Source organism: Danio rerio, chromosome 7 (assembly GCF_049306965.1).
Source record: "Danio rerio strain Tuebingen ecotype United States chromosome 7, GRCz12tu, whole genome shotgun sequence".
Lineage (NCBI taxonomy): Eukaryota > Metazoa > Chordata > Actinopteri > Cypriniformes > Danionidae > Danio > Danio rerio.
The window spans coordinates 6,170,277-6,194,287 of NC_133182.1; the positions used below are offsets into that span (position 1 = coordinate 6,170,277).

A 24,011-nucleotide genomic window follows, 5' to 3' on the forward strand; every position below is an offset into this window, starting at 1 on the left:
CCGGGAGTGAGACGCAAGATTACCTGGAGATCATCACTCGTTTGCGGGCATCCGGAGACTGGCGAAACTTCCCGCCCTACTCATAATTCTCTATTCATATAGCCGTAAGCCTATTACATATCCATAAAACACTGTGATATAACTGCGCTCGGATCGGATCGCTTTCTCACTGCAATCGATCCGCTCCAGGGTTTGATTTAATCGAGCCGAGACCAGCTCAAGCGATCTCGGAGCGATTACTTTGGCGCTGAACAGAGTTGCCCTGTTCACATATGCCAAACGAACCGCGCTAACTGGGCAAACGAGATACATTCCGAAACAAAGTGTAGGTGTGAAAGCACCCTAAGTATAAAGCTAGAGACTCATGATCTAAACCAGGGGTCACCAACATGGTGCCGGCAGGCCTCTAAAATAGAAAAATTCTTTTTAAAATCACACTTAAATTGGTGTAAAGCTAAAATATAAATAAAATATATAATATCTATAAAAGTAAAATATAAATGAAATATATATATAATATAAATAAAAAATATATTTATATAATACTGTATGTAAAATATAGTTTTCACACAGTTGATTATCATTAATAACAATAACAAAGTAAATTGAGCATATTTGTTATTTGAGAAGTGTCAAACGGGTAGCCCTTCACATTTATCGGTAGCCAAGTAGCTGTTGTAAAAGGGTTAGTAACCCGTGAACCTAATTATATGACAGTTAACAGTATATACAGAACGTGTCCACGCTTAGTTTCATATTAATGAGACCGGTTCAGTTAACAATGCATGGTTGTAAAACATAGATACGCCAGAAACGTAATACCAAGTCAAAAAGCTCGTTTAAGGCAGCATTGGTGGCTCTTAAAAGAGCCTTTGGTTTATGGACCGATCGCAGATGTTTAACCGCCAAACCCGTACAGAGTGCGTCCCTGCCGTTTCAGCGCGTACACCACATCCATGGCGGTCACGGTCTTCCTCTTGGCGTGTTCGGTGTAGGTAACTGCATCACGGATGACGTTTTCCAGGAACACCTTGAGCACACCGCGAGTCTCCTCGTAGATCAGGCCAGAGATACGCTTGACTCCGCCACGGCGAGCGAGACGACGAATAGCGGGTTTGGTGATTCCCTGAATGTTATCACGCAAAACCTTACGATGACGCTTAGCGCCTCCTTTTCCCAGTCCTTTCCCGCCTTTGCCTCTTCCAGACATGATTCTCAACTGGTTAAGTTCAGAATGTATGATAAAGAGTAACACCAGAGAACCTTTACAGTCGCTTAGACGACCTAGTTGAAACACGTAAGGCGGAGCTACAACGTCTTAATAGGCGTGTCAATCTCCAGCCTTGTGGCTCGGATAGTAGTTCGCTTTTTGAATAATGCATTTAAAGAGACAGTTCACCCAATAATTTTAAAAATAAATATATATATATATATATATATATATATATATATATATATATATATATATATATATATATATATATATATATATTTATATTTCACTACAGAGTTACAGAGTTACTGGCAATGGAGCCCTTTCCAAAAAGCTGCTGTAACGAAATAAGTATTTTAAAAAGTTTAAAAACTGTCTTTGAAAACTATAAAACAAACTAAATCTGTGCACAACAGTGTCCAGTCAGTGTCCTCACCAAACACGGACTATAGAGAACTGTTTAATATTATTGTGAGGATGGAAATTAATCCACATTAGTAAACCGTTATAAACAGATTTAAGTTCTGAGATGGACTGTTGGCCCGATTTGGTGGCCTTACACCGAGATGGTGTTTGAATTGTAATTTAAAACACCAGTTTTATTTAAACAGAATAAAGTGATGCTTAATAGTTCAGTAAATAAAACCATTTTCCACAAAACATTTTTCAGACAAGACTTTGCGGATACCCTGTAATGTTAACAAAGACTAATCATTAAATTTATTAGCGATGGTGGATGGTGTGAAGTCAAATGATTTGATTGGCTATTGTCGGCTTTTGCTTTACGACAGTTGACCAATGACTGTGCACCTTTGTTTTTGAACCAGTCCTTTTGAGGACAAGATCCAGCTAAAACGTGCATTATTTTCACCTCCAACGTCCTAAATATTGGCTCTGTTCTATATTGTCAATTTTCCATTAATCGTTAAGTATATATAGCGTTGGGCTTTTATTCAGATTATTTACAACCTGTCAGAATTAAACATCTCATTTAGCTTTGAGATCTCTTAAGCCCATTCAGGCTGTAATAGTTTGATTAACTTTTTTGGCTGTTAATGTGCAATAAAATCGAGAAGCTGAGATATTGAAAGCTTTCAAACTCTTATAATAAAAAGGTGAATTGGTTAATAGGTGTGGTATGAAAATGAATTCATTAAAGGTAAATCAATCTTTTAAGGATGAAATGGGTGGCTCTTAAAAGAGCCTTTGGTTTTGAAGCGATCTTTTCTCAGTTTACTTCTTGGCGGCCTTCTCGGTCTTCTTGGGCAGCAACACGGCCTGAATGTTTGGCAGCACACCGCCTTGAGCGATGGTCACTCCGCCCAGAAGCTTGTTCAACTCCTCGTCATTGCGCACCGCCAGCTGCAAATGTCGGGGGATGATACGGGTCTTCTTGTTGTCCCGGGCGGCGTTTCCAGCCAACTCCAGAATCTCAGCGGTCAGATACTCGAGCACAGCAGCCAGATACACTGGAGCTCCAGCACCGACGCGCTGAGCATAGTTCCCCTTGCGGAGGAGTCTGTGTACACGACCGACGGGGAACTGAAGCCCTGCTCTGGAGGAGCGAGTCTTTGCCTTAGCGCGGGCTTTTCCTCCGGTTTTGCCTCTTCCGCTCATGTTGAGTAGATGATTCTCGAAGATAATCGAATGCAATAGTGAAGGCGACGATCAGGTTTTAAAGCTAATGTGCCTCTCGCCTATTGGTCAGATTCTGGCTCAATTGAAAACCAATCACTGCACTTCCCTCCAACTCACAAGACCCGCCCCATTTGCGAGTTTCTGGCAATGCTTTGTTATAACCTACGTTTAAACGTAATCGTTTATATTCTGTATGAAAGTATGCAACATTTTTATAGAATCAATAATACAGTAAGTGTAGATTTGTTTTTATGGATCTATGGCCGTTTATGTATAGAAGGGGATGAAGAGATGAATATGTTGGCTAAAACAGCATTGAGGAAAGGAGGTAGAAATAGAAATCTTATTATGCAAAACACTAATAATTTCCAGTCAAAAGTATTATTAAAGCTGCAGTCATAAGCCTTTGGCAAGAGAACGGGAATAAAGAGTTAAAGGGAAGATATTTATTTAACAATCAAAAGTGGGGAAAGAAAGAAATATGTAAACAGGAAAGAGGACAATGTTGTAAGGCTTGAAGCTTACGCTGCTATTCTGAACCAATAATCAAACACAGAAAGCATACAGCTTGTTGGAAAACTAAGAGAATTGAAAATGAATGTCATCTCGGTCAAAGATATATTTCAGAATGCACTGAAACAGTCAAAGGTGTTGGATTTTATTTTACATTTTTTTAAGAATATAGATTTATTTAACAGGATATTGAAGAGCAGGGAAGTATAATGTATTTAGAAAACCTAATTTTAAAGGATAATTTTTTTAGCAGAAATATATTGGGTGGCTATAGAGGGTGGTGCAATGAGTAGCATTGTTGCTTCACAGTATGAAGGTCGCTGGTTCGAGCCTCGACTGGATCAGTCGGCATATTTGTGTGGAGTTTGCATGTTCTCCCTGTGTTCACGGTTTCCTCCGGTTACCCCCACAGTCCAAACACATGCCGTACAGGTGAATTGAACAAGCTAAATTGTCCGTAGTGTATGTGTGCGAATCTGAATGTTTCCCACTGATGGGTTGCAGCTGGAATGACATCTGCTGCTTAAAACAGTTTTCATAAGTTGGTGGTTCATTCCGCGGGGCGACCCCTGATTAATAAAGGCACTAAGCTGAAAGAAACTGAACTATGTTACACCCTAAGTACAAAACATCTACATTAAGCATTTATATTTATCACCTTGATTTGAAAGAATTATACGCAATTATACAGAATTTCTACCATTGTCATTAATCAGGTTGTAGTAATGTTCTGTAGTAGTTGGTGTAGTAATTGCAATGTTGTCCGTCATTAAAGTACCATCACTCCTTACCACTTTTTTCCTCTATATATATATATATATATATATATATATATATATATATATAAAACTATAAAATTTCATGTACTTGCTTAATTTAGACAAAGCCCTCAATACGAAAACATGGGTGGCTCTTAAAAGAGCCTTTGGGTAATACAAGTTGTCTCCGCGCTTTACTTGGAGCTGGTGTACTTGGTGACGGCTTTTGTGCCCTCAGACACGGCGTGTTTGGCCAGTTCCCCGGGCAGCAGCAGACGCACGGCGGTCTGGATCTCTCTCGATGTAATGGTGGAGCGCTTGTTGTAATGAGCGAGACGAGATGCCTCACCGGCGATGCGCTCGAAGATGTCGTTGACGAACGAGTTCATGATGCCCATCGCTTTAGAGGAGATTCCGGTATCAGGATGGACCTGCTTCAGCACCTTGTATACGTAGATGGCGTAACTCTCCTTCCTGGTCCTCTTGCGCTTCTTTCCTCCTTTGCCGGCGGTTTTAGTCACCGCCTTTTTGGAGCCCTTCTTGGGTGCAGTCTTGGCTGGTTCAGGCATATTGCTTCTTGACCAAGATGATCAAATAATACACTGCTACTGAAAAGCACTGGGTTTTATATATCACGTATGGTAATTTAAAATAAGAATACGCGGCCTGTGATTGGTTCACCGCCTTACCCATGGAATGACTTGATTGGTCAGGTCATACTACCCATCAGCTTTGAAAGATTGACTCCGCCTATGTTATAGTGTTTGACGTCTTTTTTTCACCACCCTATTGTAACTAACGGTTTCTTGGTTTAAATTTCCCGCTTTTATTTAGCGGATAACTATTTTCAACAAAAAATCTCATCCTAGTTCATGGTGCATATTTTAGGTTATAGAATAAGCGTTATCAAAATTATAAGACGAGATTAACCTGAACTAAGTTACATTGCAAATGAATGCGTTTTATTCTACGTGTGGATAGTTCAGCATTTGAGGAGCCATGTATCAAAAATGTAAATGTCTGTTCACCAGTACTGAAACTGTAATCTTTTTAGTTGAAAGCAGAGTTTGTGTTCGAACTGTTCTCTCAAACACCAATCTTATTTTAGATTCAAGTACAGTTTAACAGTTCAGCTTAAGGAAATCTCAAAAATTGCCTTTTACAGAGACAGATGGGTGGCTCTTAAAAGAGCCTTTGGGTTTTGTTGCGTCACAAGTGGGTTTAAGCGCGCTCTCCGCGGATGCGGCGGGCCAGCTGGATGTCTTTGGGCATGATGGTGACCCTCTTGGCGTGGATGGCACACAGGTTTGTGTCCTCAAACAGACCCACCAGATAAGCCTCGCTGGACTCCTGCAGGGCCATGACAGCGGAGCTCTGGAAACGCAGATCAGTCTTGAAGTCTTGAGCAATTTCTCTCACCAGACGCTGGAAGGGAAGTTTGCGGATCAGCAGCTCAGTTGACTTCTGATAACGGCGGATCTCTCTCAGAGCCACGGTTCCGGGCCTGTAGCGGTGAGGCTTTTTGACGCCACCGGTAGCTGGTGCGCTTTTACGAGCAGCTTTGGTTGCGAGCTGCTTCCTAGGGGCCTTACCTCCGGTGGATTTACGGGCGGTCTGCTTGGTTCTTGCCATTGCAGCGAGATGATTTTTCACTTGACAGTAAAGTAAGTGACAGCTCTGCTGCCCGGTGTCGTTTATTTAAAAGCGTAGCTGCCACGATCTTATTGGATGGTGTGAAGTCAAATGATTTGATTGGTTATTGTCTGCTTTCGCTTTACGACAGTTGACCAATGACTGTGCGCCTTTGTTTTTGAATCAGTCCTTTTGAGAACAAGTACCAGCCAAAACGTACATTATTTTCACCTCCAACGTCTTAAATGTTTTCTTTATTATATTATGTAAATGTCCATTAATCCCCAAAGATATGGCGTTGGGCTTTAATTCAGATTATCTACAGCGCGACAGATTTAAATATAAAAACATCTCATTTAGTTTTGAGATCTCTTAAACCCATATAGGCTGTAATGCAGTTTTATCAACTTTTGTGTTTGTAGATGTGCAATAGAATCGAAGGACTGAGATATTGAAAGCTTTAAATAAACTTATAATACAAAAGTGTATTGTTTATTAAGTGTGGTATGAAACTTTAGTTGGGCTTTTATTTATACTAGTGAAATATTAGTTCAACCCAAGCAAGTAAATTATTCTTTTAAGGAGGAAATGGGTGGCTCTTAAAAGAGCCTTTGGTTTTTAAAAGGTCTTTAAAAACTTGGTTTATTTCTTGGCGGCTTTCTCGGTCTTCTTGGGCAGCAACACGGCCTGGATGTTGGGCAGCACGCCGCCCTGAGCGATGGTCACTCCGCCCAGAAGCTTATTCAACTCCTCGTCATTGCGCACTGCCAACTGAAGGTGTCGGGGGATGATGCGGGTCTTCTTGTTGTCCCGAGCGGCGTTTCCAGCCAACTCCAGGATCTCAGCGGTCAAATATTCTAACACAGCGGCCAGATATACTGGAGCTCCAGCACCAACGCGCTGTGCGTAGTTGCCTTTGCGAAGAAGTCTGTGAACACGACCGACTGGGAACTGCAGACCCGCCCTCGAAGAACGAGATTTTGCCTTAGCGCGGGCTTTTCCTCCGGTTTTGCCTCTTCCGCTCATTTTCGTCTCGATTAGATTTTTCCTGCTACCTAAAGTAACAATAACGAAACTTTTCGTAATGCGCTTTTAAGAAGGAGGCGTGCGATTGTCCTATTGGCTGTAAACTGAACATGATAGAAACCAATCAGCGAGCGTTTCTTCGAACTGCAAACCACACCCTCTTTCCGCTAATGAGAGCCCTTAAAGGGACAGTTCTTTCAAAAATTGCAATTCATCATTTAATTCACGTGTTTCATATTCTTTTTTTCTGTTGAACAAGCGCAAAATATTATTTTTAAAACATGCAGATGTAACAATTGGATTACAAAGTATTTGTTATTTTTCCTATTATAGTAATCATAAGTCACAATGTTTCTTACATCCTCAGAATATATTTTGTTGTCAACGGAATAAAGAAACTCATAAACTCGATGTTGAGTCAATGATTAAAACATTTCCATTATGGGGTAACTGTCCCTTTAAGTACGTAATAAAGTACTTGCACTATAAATGTTTTCTTGAGCATACACACATAATGATGAAATTATTATTTTTTTTTACCAAAAGTTGATGTAACGGAGTCAAAAATAAATAATGACCGTTTAACAAATTATTATTGAGCAATACCGTTCCAGTCTACACTTTATTGTTTATATCACTTAAATATCAGCACATACTTGACTTAATGTTAATGTCTTAGTGTATTTGCTTAAAGGGATAGTTCACCCCCCAAAAATGAAAATGTACTCACTGTTTTCAAACTTTAACTTTTAAGACTTTTTTTTTTTCTGCTGAACAGAAATATTCAGAATACTACAAAAATAAACACTTGCCATTGATTTCTATAAGAGGAAAACAAACGGGGAGTCGATGGTAACATGCTTTAGCGTTATTCATTATTCCAGCATTATTCAAATTATTTTTTACTCAACAGTAAAATCTCAAACAGGCTTGAGTGTTTGTGAATATTAAATATAAATGAGAATATTCCTCATCAGGAAGTTTTTTTTTTTTTCGATTTAACCATCGAAATAAAGCTCTTAAGTTTGAACCAATTGGTGGCTCTTAAAAGAGCCGTTTGGGTTTTTGGAAGAATCGAGCAGAAGTAGTCGATTATTTCTTCTTGGGAGCCGCCTTTTTAGACTTCGCCGCTTTAGGTTTAGCCGTTTTGGGCTTGACTGCCTTCACCTTCTTGGGGCTCTTGGCTGCTTTCTTGGCAGCTGCTGGTTTCTTTGCCTTCTTGGGGCTCTTGGTCGCCTTCTTGGCAGCCGCTGGCTTCTTGGCTTTCTTGGGGCTCTTTGTCGCCTTCTTCACAGATGTGGCCGCCGGTTTCTTCGCCTTCTTGGGAGATTTCTTAGCGGCGGGTTTCTTTGCTTTTGCGGCGGTTTTCTTGGCTGCCTTCTTGGGTTCGGCTTGCTTCTTGTTGAGCTTGAATGAGCCGGAGGCGCCTGTGCCTTTGGTCTGGGCCAGAGTGCCGTTGGTCACCAGTGCCTTGACGGCGGTTTTGACGCGGGAGTTGTTCTTCTCCACATCATATCCACCGGCGGAGAGAGCCTTCTTCAGGGCTGCGAGAGACACGCCGTTTCTCTCCTTGGATGCGGTTACAGTCTTAACGATGAGGTCGCGGACATTCGGGCCCGTTTTCTTGGGCTTTGACGCCGCTTTCTTCCTTGGAGCTTTAGCCGGTGATGCAGCGGGAGCTGGAGCAGTTTCAGCCATTTTCCTGAGCAGGGACCTTCTCCTATGATTTGCAGTGAATTGTGTAGCTCTGCTAAGCGGCGCTAAGAACTTAAGTGCCACATGAGAACCGTGTAGACTCAATAACCGCTCCTCAGAGTATCGCCTCGACACGAAACTTGTGCTTTCTCCGTTTAAACACAAAGCAAAACAAGTGCAATGAAATATTTTACAGTAGACTAGAAAGACCTTATTGAAATGAAGAGGGTCAAGGCTTTATCGTAAAGTTCAAATAGGAGATGCCGTAAATTTTGTTTTAGATTTATGGAGTCATTTGTCCTCTGTTCTTTCACTGAAGTTGTTTTACTTTGGACATACGGCCTGTGGAAAAATAAAACAAGATGTGCAGCAAGAGTTATTAATGTGTTTCTTTTTCTTTTTTTAACATAAGACAATTTCATCCTTTGTGTTTTGTTTGCTTTTCCATGAAACGACTAAACTCAGCTCAACTATCTGCATTTGCCTCTCTGGTTCTACTGCTAACTGTATTGCAAAAATAAAAATAAAAAATAAAAAAAACAATGTTTGCTTCTTAGTTATAGTTGCTCTTTTAATTTTGTTAATTGATTCCTTGTCCTCATTTTTAAGTCACTTTGGATAAAAGTGTCTGCTAAATGACAATGTAAATGACTAATTGTTGTTTGTTTAGACTTTATTACTCTAAAAGGGAAATTCACATAATACCAGAGCTCATCATACAGAAAAGTAAAAAAAAATGTGTGTGTGTGTGTGTGTGTGTGTGTGTGTGTGTGTGTGTGTGTGTGTGTATATATATATATAAACAATAAAATACATCCATACTTAACAGCTTAATTTCAAGCAACGAGTAGACACCAGTGCATATCTACAGTATCAATGGATTTAAAATTCTACACAATTCATCAATTGCCTTGAAGCAAATGCATGTTTTACAAAGTACTTTAACTGTTTCAGAACTTTAAAACACGCACCAGTGTGTAGCATATTAAACTTACATAAAGAAAAATAGGTAAATAACAAAGCAATCACCCAAACTTTATTATGTGTTGCCAGGGATGGGCAGTGTTTATGATATCCCTTTCAAATACAAAATAGTATTTTGTCATTTGTATTAAAAACCTTTAGTGTCTTGTATTTTTTTTTTTAAAAATACTTTAAAATACTTTGTAAGAAGTCTACATGACGACATCCTAAATATCCGGCCTTTGATTAATGCTCTCTTAGTTAGGCTAGAGATCAGAACAGAAAATTGAAGTTGGCCAATGCTCGGAGGTGGATGGAAATATGCACACACGAAGAAAAAAATTGACAAATGACAATAAAAGTCAACAATCCTTGAAAAGTGTATACTTCACAATGCCAAAGACCAGTAATATGTAATGTTAGTGTAACCCACATATAAAATTGATTTAACTGAAAAGGGGAAAATTATCTACTGGGTCTGAGCTTTCCAAATTATATATGAAATTACAACACAATTTACTTGAAATCTCGGGTTCGGGATATCTCAACTTAACGACACAATATATTTATAAATGGTATGGCCAAATTTTACGTATTACTCATACTATAATATCCAACTGCTCAAATAAAAATAAATACCCATACTCAAGAAAATACTTTTTGAGTTTGCTGTATTGCAAATTTTCTGGTCTGTATCTGTACTGCTTTTCAGCCCTTATGAAAACATACTCAGGTATTCAAAACAAACAAAATTAAATAAATAAAATACAATATGTTGACAGCAATTCAGCCCTTTTTTTTTTTTGAAAAAAAAATAAAACTATACAGAAGTAGGAATATACAGTTTCAACTGTCTAAACGTCCCAATTTCAATATATATATATATATATATATATATATATATATATATATATATATATATATATATATATATATATGAAAACTTCAAAGTCCTGAATGTAATGTAAAACATAGTTCAATAGACCTTTTTCACAGCGGAATTGAACACCGGAAGCGCCCTTCGAAGCAGTGTATCGATATTTCCGGGTTCGCTAGGAGTCGCAGAGACGTGACATGACAGCCTCGGGACAGCGGATGACTTTCTCACGGTCAACTTTGCCATAATTTGGACAGGAAGATGTTGTTCGGTGAATGTGTAAAACTGCCTTAATAAAACAGCATTTAAAAGATGATACCGATTTGCAGAGTTTGTGCAGAAAACGTGTCTTACACAGCGTTTGCCATGTCAGGTTCCAGTAAGGTGCACAGCCAACAGCATAAAATCTGCTCATTCAAGCCATTCGTAAACTAGATTAACCTGGCTATTTAACATCCAGCAGGATGAGTTTTATGTCAGTAGTCCCGTCTGTAAACTGTGCTAACCCCCTCCTTCCTTTTTATTCAGAGTCAGATATAGTGAATGGCGAGGTAGCTGTACAGGCGAGTTGCTATCGGTTAATACATTACAGGTTGTTTAATGCTCGTGAGGTTTTCTCAAGTCTGGAAACACGTTAGCTCCTACTCGTGGATAATATTCATTTTTATTATTTATTTAAAGAACAGCAAATAACATTTTAAACATTAACACATTAAATAACACATTAAAGTATACTATCTTTATTATATAACTAACTAAACAAATAATTTTGCTGTCAAACCAATTAAAAAAAGAGATTTGCATTTGTATGAACTGTCTATTATTCCAAAATAACAACAATGTAGGGATAAATCATGCTTATAGATTAATGACCATGATGAGCACTTGTTTGTGGACGGCAGATAGCTTAACTTGAGTTTTGTCTATATTATAATTATTCGTCAAAATAAACCATAGACCACCAGTCTTTAATGAAACATAATAATCTCCGCTTTGAAATGTATACAGCATAAGAATGTACTCCCGCATATAACTTGAAACGGCATTCAACCCCCTTTAATATTGTCATCCATGATTTTCCCTGTCCTTCGTCTTTCGGGAGATCGTGGTCATTAAAGTAAGAGTGTCGTTTTTGAGTTGGAGCAGCTGGGAACGCAGCAATCACAGCGATGAGATGACCCTGCCATTCTTTCTTGCTCCGTTGCATTGAAACCGGATATTGTGGTACACTGCTTCGCTTACCGGAACCAGGAAGTGTGAAAAAGGCCTATGTATGTGAATCAGTGTATGTGTTCCTACGAAAATCCTCGACGATTGAGTGATGACATGCGTCCATCCAATAGGAATCCTCACGGAGTGAATGTAAGGAGCCGCTCCCTTTGCCTGCACGAGTCCAATGCGGCCGCGGCGCGATGGAACAGTCCAGTATTAGTAAGCTAATGCAGCAAAACAATTTGGGACATTCATTTTATGCCGAATTGGCAGGATGGATTAAATTAGAAGACAGCCAAAACGTGTCTCTCCTGTCTTCACCACAAGCTGGCGTGCAAGTGACGTCAGTCACCCTTGACCTCAATTCCGGTTTTTAGAAATTAACTTCTAAAATTAAATTGATACATCTATAAAAAAAATTTACTTGCCCAAATTTTGTGCATTAGGTAAGGTAAGAAAATAAAACAAATACATATATTCTGACAAATAGAAAAAAAATAAATTAAGAAACTCTTAATTACATGTTAAAATAAAACTATATTTAATACTCAAAAATTTTGGTGTGAGTTACATTAGTATAGTGTACAATTCAGCATCAGTATCTTTGCTTAGAAAATGAGATGGAATAAAACATCAGTCCTTAACAGGAATATGGAGCCTTCAGCACATAGTCACTCTCAGTCTGCAGGGGGAAATGCAAAGGTGTTTACCAAGAGGGTGAACTGGGACTCTTCCAGCTAAACAAGAACTGAAAAAAAACTTGATAAATAATATAAATAATAGTAGTTTTGGGTGGATTGCTGATGTAGATGCTAAGAAAAAAAAAGACAAACAACATTAAAATCCTACAACCGCGATTCCTACAATACTTTATTGGCTGTTTTAAATGCCAGTAGTTGATCTGAAGGTGCTCTGAATAGTAGAGGAAAGATGTCTGTCTGTGGCACAATTTATTGGATTTATAGACACACATATTACTCCAGTGACTGGTCAAAAACTCCTTGCTGTTGCCGTGTAGCAGGAATCTGATGTTTATGAATATTTTATTTGTTCATTAAAGAATACAAATGCAAAAAAAAACATGATTTATGGAAATAAGTAAAACATGGAGATTTTAGTTGTCAGATTTCATGTTTATATATATATATAATGTTTGTGTAGTGGCACACCTTTCGTGCAATGCCGTATGTACCACCTTTTGCAGCTTCTATTCCAACAACCAGTATTTGAAAAAACGTGAGTAAGACGGAATCTTCTTTTAAGGTTTACTGAATAAATGCAAACAAAAATACAAAGTTACAATAGACTCGATCAGCTCGATCAAACCACTGTGTTGCTTCCAACATCCATAACTGCAATCTGCCTTAAACGTATGAACTAATGACCTCATGACGTATTGCTGTCGGAAGCCAAAATACTAAAGTATTTTATTTTAAATATTGTATCAATTATTAAATTATGCATTTTAGATAATATAATCACAATGAATTCTTCTTATAAAAATATGAAATAATTTTTATCCCATAAGAAATGTCAATTTTTATCATGTTTTAACCTTTTTTTTTACTAAATTATTATCACAAATGAATTATGCATAACTGGCTTATATATATATATATATATATATATATATATATATATATATATATATATATATATATATATACATATACATATACATATACATATATATACATATATATATATATATATATATGTACATATATATATATATATATATATATAAATATGTACATATATATATATATATATATATATATATATATATATATATATATATATATATATATATATATATATATATATCCCAATATTTATGTTTAATGGTGAAGGGATTGATCGAATATGCCTATTGATACAAGGTGCAGGGGAAAAATGTCATGCTCCCTTTATAAAAGTACTTTGTAAAATTATCAAAAAAAGTATTTTATTTTGATACTTTTGATTCAGTTCAATGTTCAATGTATAATCCATGTCTAGAATGTCTGCTGTCCAAAAATGCAATTTAATTGTGTTGTGAAAAACGTTTAGACAAAGGAAGTACTGTCAATTTAGAATGTATTATGTGGTAACAGTAACGAAATAACGAAGTTATTTCTTAGAAAATATTTTGATCAATTTGTTTTAAAAAAGATCAAACTACATGCTTTTCTAATTATCATTTTGGTTCTTTGTCATGTGATAAACAGCTTGTAATAGCACTAATAGCCACTAGAGTTCTATAATCAGATGAATTATTGGATTGACAGGATCAGCAATTCTTTTTACTGCGTCTCCCATGATTCCCAAAGAATTAAATAAAATTAAATAACCCAATTACTATAAAAACAATTTCAAAATCAACCAAAAGCCTCTTTTATGAAAATGTGGGTGGCTCTTAAAAGAGCCTTTGACTTATGGACAGATCGTTGACGTTTACCCGCCGAACCCGTAAAGAGTGCGTCCCTGCCGTTTCAGCGCGTACACCACATCCATGGCGGTCACGGTCTTCCTCTTGGCGTGCTCGGTGTACGTAACGGCGTCACGGATCACATTCTCCAAAAACACTTTGAGCACACCGCGAGTCTCCTCGTAGATCAGGCCAGAGATACGCTTGACTCCACCACGGCGAGCGAGCCGACGGATGGCGGGTTTGGTGATTCCCTGGATGTTATCACGCAGGACTTTACGATGACGCTTGGCGCCCCCTTTTCCCAGTCCTTTACCACCTTTACCTCTTCCAGACATGTTCTCAATCAAAAAGAAATCAGATTATAAGAACTCTCGTGTACAGACCAGAGAAGCTTTATAGTCGCTTAGACGACCTAGTTGAAGCCCTCAAGGTGGAGCTACAACGCCACAATAGGCGTGTCAATCTCCAGGCCTCGTGGCTCGGATTGTAGTTTACTTTTTGAATTTCTAATTTAAAGAAACAGTTCACCCAAAAAACTTAAATAATTTTGCTATATATTATACAACAGTTATTTCCAATATTAATAACTCTGCCGTGGATAAAGAAGAATGAGATTAACGCTGTTATTGCATCAGCATGAAAATGTAAGATCTGTAAGGACATCATTTAGGAAGTCTATTCTAACGATTTTATGTATTACAATAACATGCTGGTGATACACAGAGGAACTTTTTTGAGCAATGTTTAAGGGAAATTTAGCAAAGCAATGTTGCTTGGCTACTTGTCTATTGAGAATGGCCAACAATAGTAGTAAACAGACAAACATACTAACATGTACCAAAACAAACAACTTCCAATACTGTTTTTTAAAATTCTCAAAAGGAGCGTTTGAAAACTGTTTCTACCCACCGGCATGCCTCTTGCTGATTAGGTTTAGCTGATACTGGCTCTCCTACAGTGCATTCACTAGTATGTCCTATAGGTGGCAGTACAATAGCTGGCAAAAAGCAGGCCAAAAATAATACTAAATAAATTAAATACATTAATATACTACTAATTCAGGGCTCCGACAGGCTACTAAAAGCTAAATATATTTTTATATTTTATTCAAACATAAGAGGTGACTGAGTTTCAAACACTTTGAAACAATGTTTTTTGCAATTGACCTAGTTTAAATTAGTTTAGTCTTCATGTCTTAAATTTTAAAAACAAAATTTTGGCCTTAAAGTATTAAATTTACTGATTTTTTTGTCTTGTGTATCTTAATTTCAAACTGTTCTCCTATGTGGATATAAAGGTACACCCAATCTGCCTAACACTCATCCAATCACCAACAATCCATTGTAATAGAGCTTTTAACAAAACTGTTTACCAATATGGTTTAATAATCATCCTTACAATAATATGTTTAAAATGTATCTGTAAATTTACAGTCCATGTATGGTGAGGGCCCTGACCAGGACAGTCATGCATACATTTAATTTGTTATATTATTATTATTATTATTATATTAATGTTTATATAGTTTTCACAGACTTTTTTTTTAAGAGTTGTTAAAATAGTATGGACCATTTACTTGTTTTGACAATTCATGTAAAATATGTGGCCTTGAAATAACTAATATACAAATGTCTTGTATCATTCATATTGGTCTTAAACAACAGAAACCCTGATTTGTGTGAATCAGAAAGCAACATTAGCTAAATTAAGCTGAACTGCATATTCATTTGAATAAAATGTATAACGTTAGGTATTTTATGAACTCTTTATTATGTTAAAGTCTGCATGTTTTTTTGTTTTTTTAATGGACTTGTGCTCTCTAAAACACATAAGACTGATGGTTGTAATAGAGAAGGAACAGAGAATATAGACAAGAGATGTAAATTTTCAATAAATCGTGTAAAAGAAAGCTTCCTCTAATGCTTTTCCATATAAAGTTCAGAGACCGTTACTGCAAAAACATTACTGACCTACTGAGGACATAAACGATATATCAGATATATCAGTGATATATCAGTATATCACAATATATAAAAATCTATTTAACCCTGAGTTCAAGAATTGGCTATTTTTCAGTCTATCTGTGTTTTGGTTAAACAGTTATGCAGTTGATGACATTATGTGAGAGTATAGTTGTTGATTTGAGTTTGTAAGCAGAGCGGCCTACCAACTTGTGTATTGAAGATGTCTTCTGCTGATGAGTAACTATATTCAGTAACCCTTTTTTGTAACTTAATCTCTGACTCTGGCTCTTCTTCGTCTGACAGACTGCTCATTTTTGGTCTAAAGCTGGCGGTTCTGTTTACATGCTGGATGTATGGGCTGATGCTGACTTTAAACAAGAGGAGAAGAGTATGTAAGCTTTATTATTCTTTTGACTAAATAGCTGTCTTAATAAATTTGATGTCATCATCGATACCTAGATGTATTCTGTAATAAACTAGATCGTGTAAAGTCATGATGTTTGATTAAGGTGGCATTGTTTATTATTATATTGCTACAGTGGAATAATACATAAGTTATGGTTTCTTGTTGACTATAGAGTAAACATTCTCCAGTTGGATGTTCCCTATTTTATTCTCATGTTCATTCTCATCTTGGATATACTTTCATATCGATTTCTGTTCTCCCTTGTCCCAGAACCAACTTGTTTTTGTATATTTGTATACTATACACATGCTTTTTTACTGTTATCTCAGTATACTTGCCATATGTGCTTATGGATTTTGCTCACTGCCTTACTCGGTGGGATTTTCAGGTCTACTTCATTGACTTAAAAGCTTGTTTAGCCAGAATATCCTACTCATTTCCTTACACACCTAAATTAACAGTGACCCAAATTAATTATTTAGATCTGCATACGGCTCACCGAATGAGACATGGGTGACTAATTAGAGCAATGGGTTCTAGATATGTAACTTTGGGTTTAAAAAGGTTTTGGTTTTTTTTTTATGTTCGAACGTGTTTATTACGTCAGGCTACAATTTTAAGACTGTAGTCGAGTTTAATAGCTCAGACATAAGGAACCTGGACACATTGGAGGCTTTCAAACGTTTTGCTTGTATGATGACCCCGCGGACACCCGATACTTTCAGCAACCACGATGCTTATTTTGCGTTATTTTTTATTTTTTTTTTTACTTAAATTGGCAGCGTTGATTAAATTGCCTTTTAAAGAGCAAGTGGGTGGTTCTTAAAAGAACCTTTGAGTCAAAGTAACAACCGAACTGCAGTTTATTTGCCTTTAGTGGCCTTCTCGGTCTTCTTGGGCAGCAGCACGGCCTGGATGTTGGGCAGCACACCACCCTGAGCGATGGTCACACCGCCCAGAAGCTTATTCAGCTCTTCATCGTTGCGCACCGCCAGCTGCAGATGTCTGGGGATGATACGGGTCTTCTTGTTGTCACGAGCGGCGTTTCCAGCCAACTCCAGAATCTCAGCGGTCAGATACTCGAGCACAGCGGCCAGATACACTGGAGCTCCAGCACCGACGCGCTGAGCATAGTTACCTTTACGAAGGAGTCTGTGAACACGGCCGACGGGGAACTGAAGCCCTGCTCTAGAGGAGCGAGTCTTGGCCTTGGCGCGGGCTTTTCCTCCGGTCTTACCTCTTCCACTCATGATTATTGGCTGTCTATCGAAAATAAACGAAAACGTTTGTGATGTTTAGGGCGCGACCATCAGTTTATAAAGCTATCGTGCCTCTCGCCTATTGGTCAGATTCTGCCTCAGTTAAAAACCAATCACTGCACTTCCTTCCGAAATGCAAGTGTCTGGTAATGCTTTGTAACACCCACGCTTAAAGTTAATAGCTGTTTTGAATAAAAATATGCAGAATATATATATAATCAATATTACAGTAAGTGTAGACTTTTAATGGATCCCTGTGTAGTATAGAAGGAAGTGAGAGGGTAGATTAGCTGGCCAAAACAACTTTTCAGGCAATATTATTATTATAGTTGCAGCCATAAGCCTATGGCAAGTAGACTGTAATAAAGAGTCAAAAGGAGAACCTTTATTCAACATAATTATTGTTATAACTATAGGCTTTGTTTACTCCAATCTTAGCTGTTACCTGTACATTATAAAGAAATGTGAACCAGATTGCTGCAGTTATTGTAGAGGAACAGAAACCATTGAGCATGTACTATTACAATATAAAGCATAAAAAGAGAGAGAAATCAGCTTGTTGGAAAACAAAAAAACAAAAATTTGCGATCCCAGTCAAAGGCGTATTTCAGAATGCACAGAAATAATCAAATGTGTGGGATTTTCGTTTACATTGTTTTGAAGAATATAGATTTTATTTATTTATTTTTTTACTTTTATTAATAATCTGTAAGGAATTATCCCTTTGCTCATTGAGGTTTTACACTCCAACAGAATAAAGATGGTTATTGATACTATGTAAATTTATACAAGACAAGAAATGATAGCCCAGCTGGTAAGTTTAGGTAATGCAGAAATATTAAAGTTGTGGTTACATTATTAAAGAGATCACTTACGCATTCTATCATTAGAAACACATAAATCAGGTAATCATTATGGTCATCCTCACCAAGGTAAACTTTTACCAAAGAAAGTGGAATAGAAAGTTGAGCTTTTCCTCTATCGCTTATCTGAAACGGCACTTTTAGATGATTTGCCAGCCCTCGTAAAACAGAAAACTCATGAAAAATACTCACTATTTTCCACCCAAAAGTAGTTCCAAACCTTGAGTTTCTTTGAACACCAAAGAAACTTTGAGGAATGCAAAAAAAAACTGTAATTACTTCATATTGAAGTAAAAACGAACAGTTACAGCCCTCCGGCTTTCCTCGCATATTTGTTTACAGAATAAAGAAAGGTATGGAAAAAGTAAACGAGGAGAATAACATTAAGATTAACTACAGCTTCAAAACATGCATAGATATTTCTTTTGTATTGTATACGCATATTTTCTAACACATTAAAGGTGCACTTGCCGGTGTGTACAACTGACTAAATTATTACTACCCAGTGGATTACTGCTCAATTCCACTTTGCGTTGTTTTAAGAAGTGTTAATTGTTGTTAAGTAGTGTTAACAAGGTAGGACTTGGGATTTAATGTGAACCATGAGGATACTTTAACGTAAGGTTCAGTGATAAACATTTAAACGGAAACTTAAGCTGAGTGCTTAGTGTATATATATATATATATATATATATATATATATATATATATATATATATATATATATATATATATATATATATATATGTGTGTGTGTGTGTGTGTGTGTGTGTGTGTATATATATATATATATATATATATATATATATATATATATATAGCATGAATAGCGTCAGTAAAAAACAATATAAAAGGCAAAGCTCTCTAAATGAAAACATGGGTGGCTCTTAAAAGAGCCTTTGGGTGGAAGTTGACTCCGCGTTTTACTTGGAACTGGTGTACTTGGTGACGGCCTTTGTACCCTCAGACACGGCGTGTTTGGCCAGTTCCCCGGGCAGCAGCAGACGCACGGCGGTCTGGATTTCTCTCGATGTGATGGTGGAGCGCTTGTTGTAGTGAGCGAGACGGGACGCCTCACCGGCGATACGCTCGAAGATGTCGTTGACGAACGAGTTCATGATACCCATCGCTTTTGAGGAGATTCCAGTGTCAGGATGAACCTGCTTCAGGACTTTGTAAACGTAGATGGCATAGCTCTCCTTCCTGGTCCTCTTGCGCTTCTTACCTCCTTTGCCTGCGGTTTTGGTTACCGCCTTTTTAGAGCCCTTCTTGGGTGCAGTCTTCGCTGGTTCAGGCATCGTGCTTGACCTAGGTCTTCAAGATGTAAGTTCCCCGCAGAAAGCGCATGGTTTTATATACCACGTATGCTAATTTAAAATACGAAAAACCGCGGCCTGTGATTGGTTTATCCATCGCCCTACCCATGGAATGTCTTGATTGGTCAGGTCAAACTATCAATGACAGATCAGAGGATTTAAAAGATTGACTCCGCCCACTACCTAGTGTTTAATGTAATTTACCTTAGTGTACCGAAACCGTTTTTTTGTTTGATTTTCTTCATTTTTAGCAGTGATAACAATTCTCAGCAAAACTTACATTCTAGAATATTAAAAAAAACTATATTTATGCATTATAGAAAAAGCGCTTATTATAGATTAATAGAGAGAAACAGCACAGAATATTGCATTGATTGCAAAACAATATATTGTTTCAGTCCTTTCACTTTATAATTTGCTTGTTTCCCTTTCAGTAGCCATGTGTCTGAAACGCTCAATTAATAGATGTTCACTACTCTTGAAGTTGTAATTAACAGATCAGCTGAAATGGGTTTTACCTTATTTTCGAAATGCAATTCATAACACGTCTTTAATAGGCAGAATTAAGTAGTTCGACTACAAAAAAACACGAAAGAAACGGTCTTTTAAAGAGATATATGGGTGGCTCTTAAAAGAGCCTTTGTGTTAAGGGTGGCAAAAGTTTAAGCGCGCTCTCCGCGGATGCGGCGGGCCAGCTGGATGTCTTTGGGCATGATGGTGACCCTCTTGGCGTGGATGGCGCACAGGTTTGTGTCCTCAAACAGACCCACCAGATAAGCCTCGCTGGCCTCCTGCAGGGCCATGACAGCAGAGCTCTGGAAACGCAGATCAGTCTTGAAATCTTGAGCGATTTCTCTCACCAGACGCTGGAAGGGCAGTTTGCGGATCAACAATTCAGTGGACTTCTGATAACGACGGATCTCTCTCAAAGCTACGGTACCGGGCCTGTAGCGATGAGGCTTCTTAACGCCACCGGTGGCCGGGGCGCTTTTACGAGCGGCTTTTGTAGCAAGCTGCTTCCTCGGAGCTTTTCCTCCGGTGGATTTACGGGCGGTCTGCTTGGTTCTTGCCATTGTTAGATAAGGCTTAAGTTTTGTTCTGTGAACAAATAATACAACCAGTAACCTTGTCGGATATTTAAAGCAGAGCTGCCACGAGCTCATTGGACGGCAAGAATTCGAATGATTTGATTGGTTATTCCTTAGTTTAACTTTACGACAGTCAACCAATGGCTGTACACCGTCGTTTTTTGAAACGGGGAATCTGCTAAAAGAAAAGTTCCCGCCTAAAAGTACATAACTCCCGCCTCTTTGTATGAATAAAATGGAAAATTATCAAAAACACCCTAAATTTTTGCACTATATAATTAAAGTTTTCCATTAATCCTTTACATAAAGAATATATAACGTTGGGTTTTTAATTCAGATTAACAACAGTGCGACTGAATAAAAATAACTTTAAATTGCGTTATTTTAAACTAATTCAAACTAAAGCAGTTTGGTCACCCTGTGGCTGTTGTAAACGTCTTATATACAGTGAACTCGAGGGACTGAGATACTTGATATACTAAATATAAAAAATACAAACGTTTCATTAAACAGGTGTGATATTAAGTATTTCATACATTTTTCTTGTTAAGTTGGGATTTCCATTTTATATTTTCAAAATACCAGCACAGTCTAGAAGTAATCACCCTTTAAGTAGTAAGTGGATGGCTCTTAAAAGAGCCTTTGGTTTTGAAACGATCTTCACCCAGTTTACTTCTTGGCGGCCTTCTCGGTCTTCTTTGGCAGCAGTACGGCCTGGATGTTGGGCAGCACACCGCCCTGAGCGATGGTCACACCGCCCAAAAGTTTGTTCAGCTCTTCATCGTTGCGCACCGCCAACTGCAGATGTCGGGGGATAATACGGGTCTTCTTGTTGTCCCGAGCGGCGTTTCCAGCCAACTCCAGAATTTCAGCGGTCAGATACTCGAGCACAGCAGCCAGATACACTGGAGCTCCAGCACCAACGCGCTCTGCATAGTTACCCTTGCGAAGAAGCCTGTGAACACGGCCGACTGGGAACTGCAGGCCCGCCCTGGAGGAGCGGGTCTTGGCCTTGGCGCGGGCTTTTCCTCCGGTTTTACCTCTTCCACTCATTTTAGTCGAGATACTACTCTCCTGCTACTTAAAACAACACAAGTAATCAATGATAACACATGGATGCGCCCTATAAAAGAAAACTTGCGACTTGTGTTATTGGCTGGAGCCCAAATATATTACAAACCAATCAGCGAACTTCTCTTCGAACTGTAAGCCACACCCCCTTTCTTTAACTCACAGCCCTTAAAGGAACAGTTCAACCAAAAATTTTAATTCTGTCATAAATTAACACCTTTTTTCAGTTAAACACGCTTAAATATATTTTTATTATTATTATTACTATAACATGTTTCAAGGCGGTAACCATTGGTTTTCAAAGTATGTTTTTTCCACTATGGAAATCAATCAGTTTTATGGAAATCCATGGTGTTTCTTATATTCTTCAGAATTTCTTACTTTTGTTTTTAACAGAATAAAGAAACTCATAAAGGTTTGAAACCAGTGGATGTTGATGCAATGATCCAAACGTTTGCATTTTGGAGTAACTGTCCCTTTAAGAACGTACTTACACTTAAAATGTTTTCTTGAGAATAATAAATTATGAAATGATTCGTTATTTGAACCAAAAGTTGATGTATCAGACTCAAAAATAAATGACGACTGTGGAACTAGTATGAAGCAGTACAGTTACAGTCTAGACTCAAAAATGATTTCAGCTAAAATGAGCTGAATCAACACAATTCTTGAGTATTTTAGGGTCAAATGGTTTTATGTTCAATCCACTTAAATTTGTAAAAACAGTTACCTCAATTTGTTTTGGGACAACATGAAGAAATTGTGTGGAGCCTAGCATTTTGCAGTGTATATCACACGATTATCAGCACATAGGATGCTTAATATAACATTACATTTTGACATATATTTTACTGTTTGCTTAAAGGAATAGTTCACCCCCCAAAAATGAAAATTGCTCAGTTTTTTTCTTTTGTTAAACAGAAATATACAAAAGACTAAAAAATCTACACTAACCGTGGAAGTCAATGGTTACATGTTTCCAGCATTATTCAATTATCATTTTTAACCAACAGTAACAACCCAAACAGGCTAAAGTGTTTGTTGCTATTAAGTGTGATTAAATAAGAATACTGCTGTGTATACACTTTCTTTTCGATTCATCCACCAAAATAAAGCTCTTTAGTTTGGACTAGTTGGTGGCTCTTAAAAGAGCCGTTTGATTTTTGGAAGAAACGAGCTTGGTGCCGATTACTTCTTGGGAGCCGCCTTTTTAGGCTTGGCCGCCTTAGGTTTGGCCGTTTTGGGCTTGACTGCCTTCACCTTCTTGGGGCTCTTTGCTGCTTTCTTAGCAGCTGCTGGTTTCTTTGCCTTCTTGGTCGCCTTCTTGGCAGCTGCTGGCTTCTTGGCTTTCTTGGGGCTCTTTGTCGCCTTTTTCACAGATGTGGCTGCCGGTTTCTTCACCTTCTTGGGAGATTTCTTAGCGGCGGGTTTCTTGGCCTTCGCGGCGGTTTTCTTGGCTGCCTTCTTGGGCTCGGCTTGCTTCTTGTTGAGCTTGAATGAACCGGAGGCGCCTGTGCCTTTGGTCTGGGCCAGAGTGCCGTTGGTTACCAATGCCTTGACGGCGGTTTTGACGCGGGAGTTGTTCTTCTCCACATCATATCCGCCGGCGGAGAGAGCCTTCTTCAGGGCTGCGAGAGACACGCCGTTTCTCTCCTTGGATGCGGTCACAGTCTTGACGATGAGGTCGCGAACATTTGGGCCCGCTTTCTTGGGCTTGGACGCCGCTTTCTTCTTGGGAGCTTTCGCCGGTGAGGCAGCGGGTGCTGGAGCAGTTTCAGCCATTTCTCAGAGGAGGAACCTTCACCTACAACTAGCAGTGAATAATGAAGCTCTGCAGGGCGGCGCTGTGAACTTAACTACCACATGAGAACCGTGTAGACTCAATCACCGCTCCTCAGAGAATCGCCTCTACACAAAGCTTGTGCTTTCTCCGTTTAAACACAGAGCAAAACAAGTGCAATAAAATATTTTTCATCAGACTAGAAAGACCTTATCAATATGAAGAGGGTCAAGGCTTTATCATGGAATTCAAATAGGAGACGCCCTGAATTTTGTTTTAGACTTATGGAGTCATTTGTCCTCTGTTCTTTCACTGACATTGTTT

General features: G+C 38.2%; 9 protein-coding genes across 9 annotated transcripts; all 9 read right to left on the reverse strand.

Annotated features, from left to right (window-relative positions):
- Positions 1-626: 626 nt before the first annotated feature.
- LOC570405 (histone H4) lies at positions 627-1,240 on the reverse strand. The gene has a single exon (XM_017356957.4). The coding sequence runs from the start codon at positions 1,208-1,210 to the stop codon at positions 899-901; it is 312 nt and encodes a 103-aa protein (XP_017212446.2). The 5' UTR covers positions 1,211-1,240; the 3' UTR covers positions 627-898.
- A 1,158-nt stretch (positions 1,241-2,398) lies between these two features.
- On the reverse strand, positions 2,399-2,862 carry hist1h2a6 (histone cluster 1 H2A family member 6). The gene has a single exon (NM_001245963.2). The coding sequence runs from the start codon at positions 2,828-2,830 to the stop codon at positions 2,447-2,449; it is 384 nt and encodes a 127-aa protein (NP_001232892.2). The 5' UTR covers positions 2,831-2,862; the 3' UTR covers positions 2,399-2,446.
- A 3,372-nt stretch (positions 2,863-6,234) lies between these two features.
- Positions 6,235-19,757, reverse strand: si:ch1073-159d7.5. Its single transcript, XM_002667741.7, has 2 exons — positions 19,360-19,757; positions 6,235-8,817 (listed from the first exon to the last, which is right to left on the reverse strand). The coding sequence occupies exon 2, from the start codon at positions 8,476-8,478 to the stop codon at positions 7,873-7,875; it is 606 nt and encodes a 201-aa protein (XP_002667787.2). The 5' UTR covers positions 8,479-8,817; positions 19,360-19,757; the 3' UTR covers positions 6,235-7,872.
- si:ch1073-153i20.5 lies at positions 6,237-6,822 on the reverse strand. Its single transcript, NM_001423820.1, has one exon. The coding sequence runs from the start codon at positions 6,778-6,780 to the stop codon at positions 6,397-6,399; it is 384 nt and encodes a 127-aa protein (NP_001410749.1). The 5' UTR covers positions 6,781-6,822; the 3' UTR covers positions 6,237-6,396.
- On the reverse strand, positions 13,363-14,307 carry LOC137496128 (histone H4). The gene has a single exon (XM_068222518.2). It carries the CDS (start codon positions 14,273-14,275, stop codon positions 13,964-13,966), a length of 312 nt encoding a protein of 103 aa, XP_068078619.1. The 5' UTR covers positions 14,276-14,307; the 3' UTR covers positions 13,363-13,963.
- Positions 19,326-21,937, reverse strand: LOC141375023 (histone H2B 1/2-like). Its single transcript, XM_073908003.1, has one exon. It carries the CDS (start codon positions 19,728-19,730, stop codon positions 19,356-19,358), a length of 375 nt encoding a protein of 124 aa, XP_073764104.1. The 5' UTR covers positions 19,731-21,937; the 3' UTR covers positions 19,326-19,355.
- LOC137496136 (histone H3) lies at positions 20,231-20,861 on the reverse strand. The gene has a single exon (XM_068222528.2). It carries the CDS (start codon positions 20,819-20,821, stop codon positions 20,411-20,413), a length of 411 nt encoding a protein of 136 aa, XP_068078629.1. The 5' UTR covers positions 20,822-20,861; the 3' UTR covers positions 20,231-20,410.
- Positions 20,231-21,937, reverse strand: si:ch1073-159d7.11. Its single transcript, XM_001920251.9, has one exon. It carries the CDS (start codon positions 21,887-21,889, stop codon positions 21,506-21,508), a length of 384 nt encoding a protein of 127 aa, XP_001920286.4. The 5' UTR covers positions 21,890-21,937; the 3' UTR covers positions 20,231-21,505.
- A 395-nt stretch (positions 21,938-22,332) lies between these two features.
- On the reverse strand, positions 22,333-23,732 carry h1l1 (H1 linker histone-like 1). The gene is made up of 2 exons (XM_688618.9): positions 23,013-23,732; positions 22,333-22,936 (listed from the first exon to the last, which is right to left on the reverse strand). The coding sequence occupies exon 1, from the start codon at positions 23,687-23,689 to the stop codon at positions 23,096-23,098; it is 594 nt and encodes a 197-aa protein (XP_693710.3). The 5' UTR covers positions 23,690-23,732; the 3' UTR covers positions 22,333-22,936; positions 23,013-23,095.
- Between the last annotated feature and the right edge of the window lie 279 nt (positions 23,733-24,011).

Excerpts from the sequence above, each read along its gene's own strand:
- LOC570405 (XM_017356957.4), bottom strand. The coding sequence starts at position 1,210 with ATGTCTGGAAGAGGCAAAGGCGGGAAAGGACTGGGAAAAGGAGGCGCT.
- hist1h2a6 (NM_001245963.2), bottom strand. The coding sequence starts at position 2,830 with ATGAGCGGAAGAGGCAAAACCGGAGGAAAAGCCCGCGCTAAGGCAAAG.
- si:ch1073-153i20.5 (NM_001423820.1), bottom strand. The coding sequence starts at position 6,780 with ATGAGCGGAAGAGGCAAAACCGGAGGAAAAGCCCGCGCTAAGGCAAAA.
- si:ch1073-159d7.5 (XM_002667741.7), bottom strand. The coding sequence starts at position 8,478 with ATGGCTGAAACTGCTCCAGCTCCCGCTGCATCACCGGCTAAAGCTCCA.
- LOC137496128 (XM_068222518.2), bottom strand. The coding sequence starts at position 14,275 with ATGTCTGGAAGAGGTAAAGGTGGTAAAGGACTGGGAAAAGGGGGCGCC.
- LOC141375023 (XM_073908003.1), bottom strand. The coding sequence starts at position 19,730 with ATGCCTGAACCAGCGAAGACTGCACCCAAGAAGGGCTCTAAAAAGGCG.
- LOC137496136 (XM_068222528.2), bottom strand. The coding sequence starts at position 20,821 with ATGGCAAGAACCAAGCAGACCGCCCGTAAATCCACCGGAGGAAAAGCT.
- si:ch1073-159d7.11 (XM_001920251.9), bottom strand. The coding sequence starts at position 21,889 with ATGAGTGGAAGAGGTAAAACCGGAGGAAAAGCCCGCGCCAAGGCCAAG.
- h1l1 (XM_688618.9), bottom strand. The coding sequence starts at position 23,689 with ATGGCTGAAACTGCTCCAGCACCCGCTGCCTCACCGGCGAAAGCTCCC.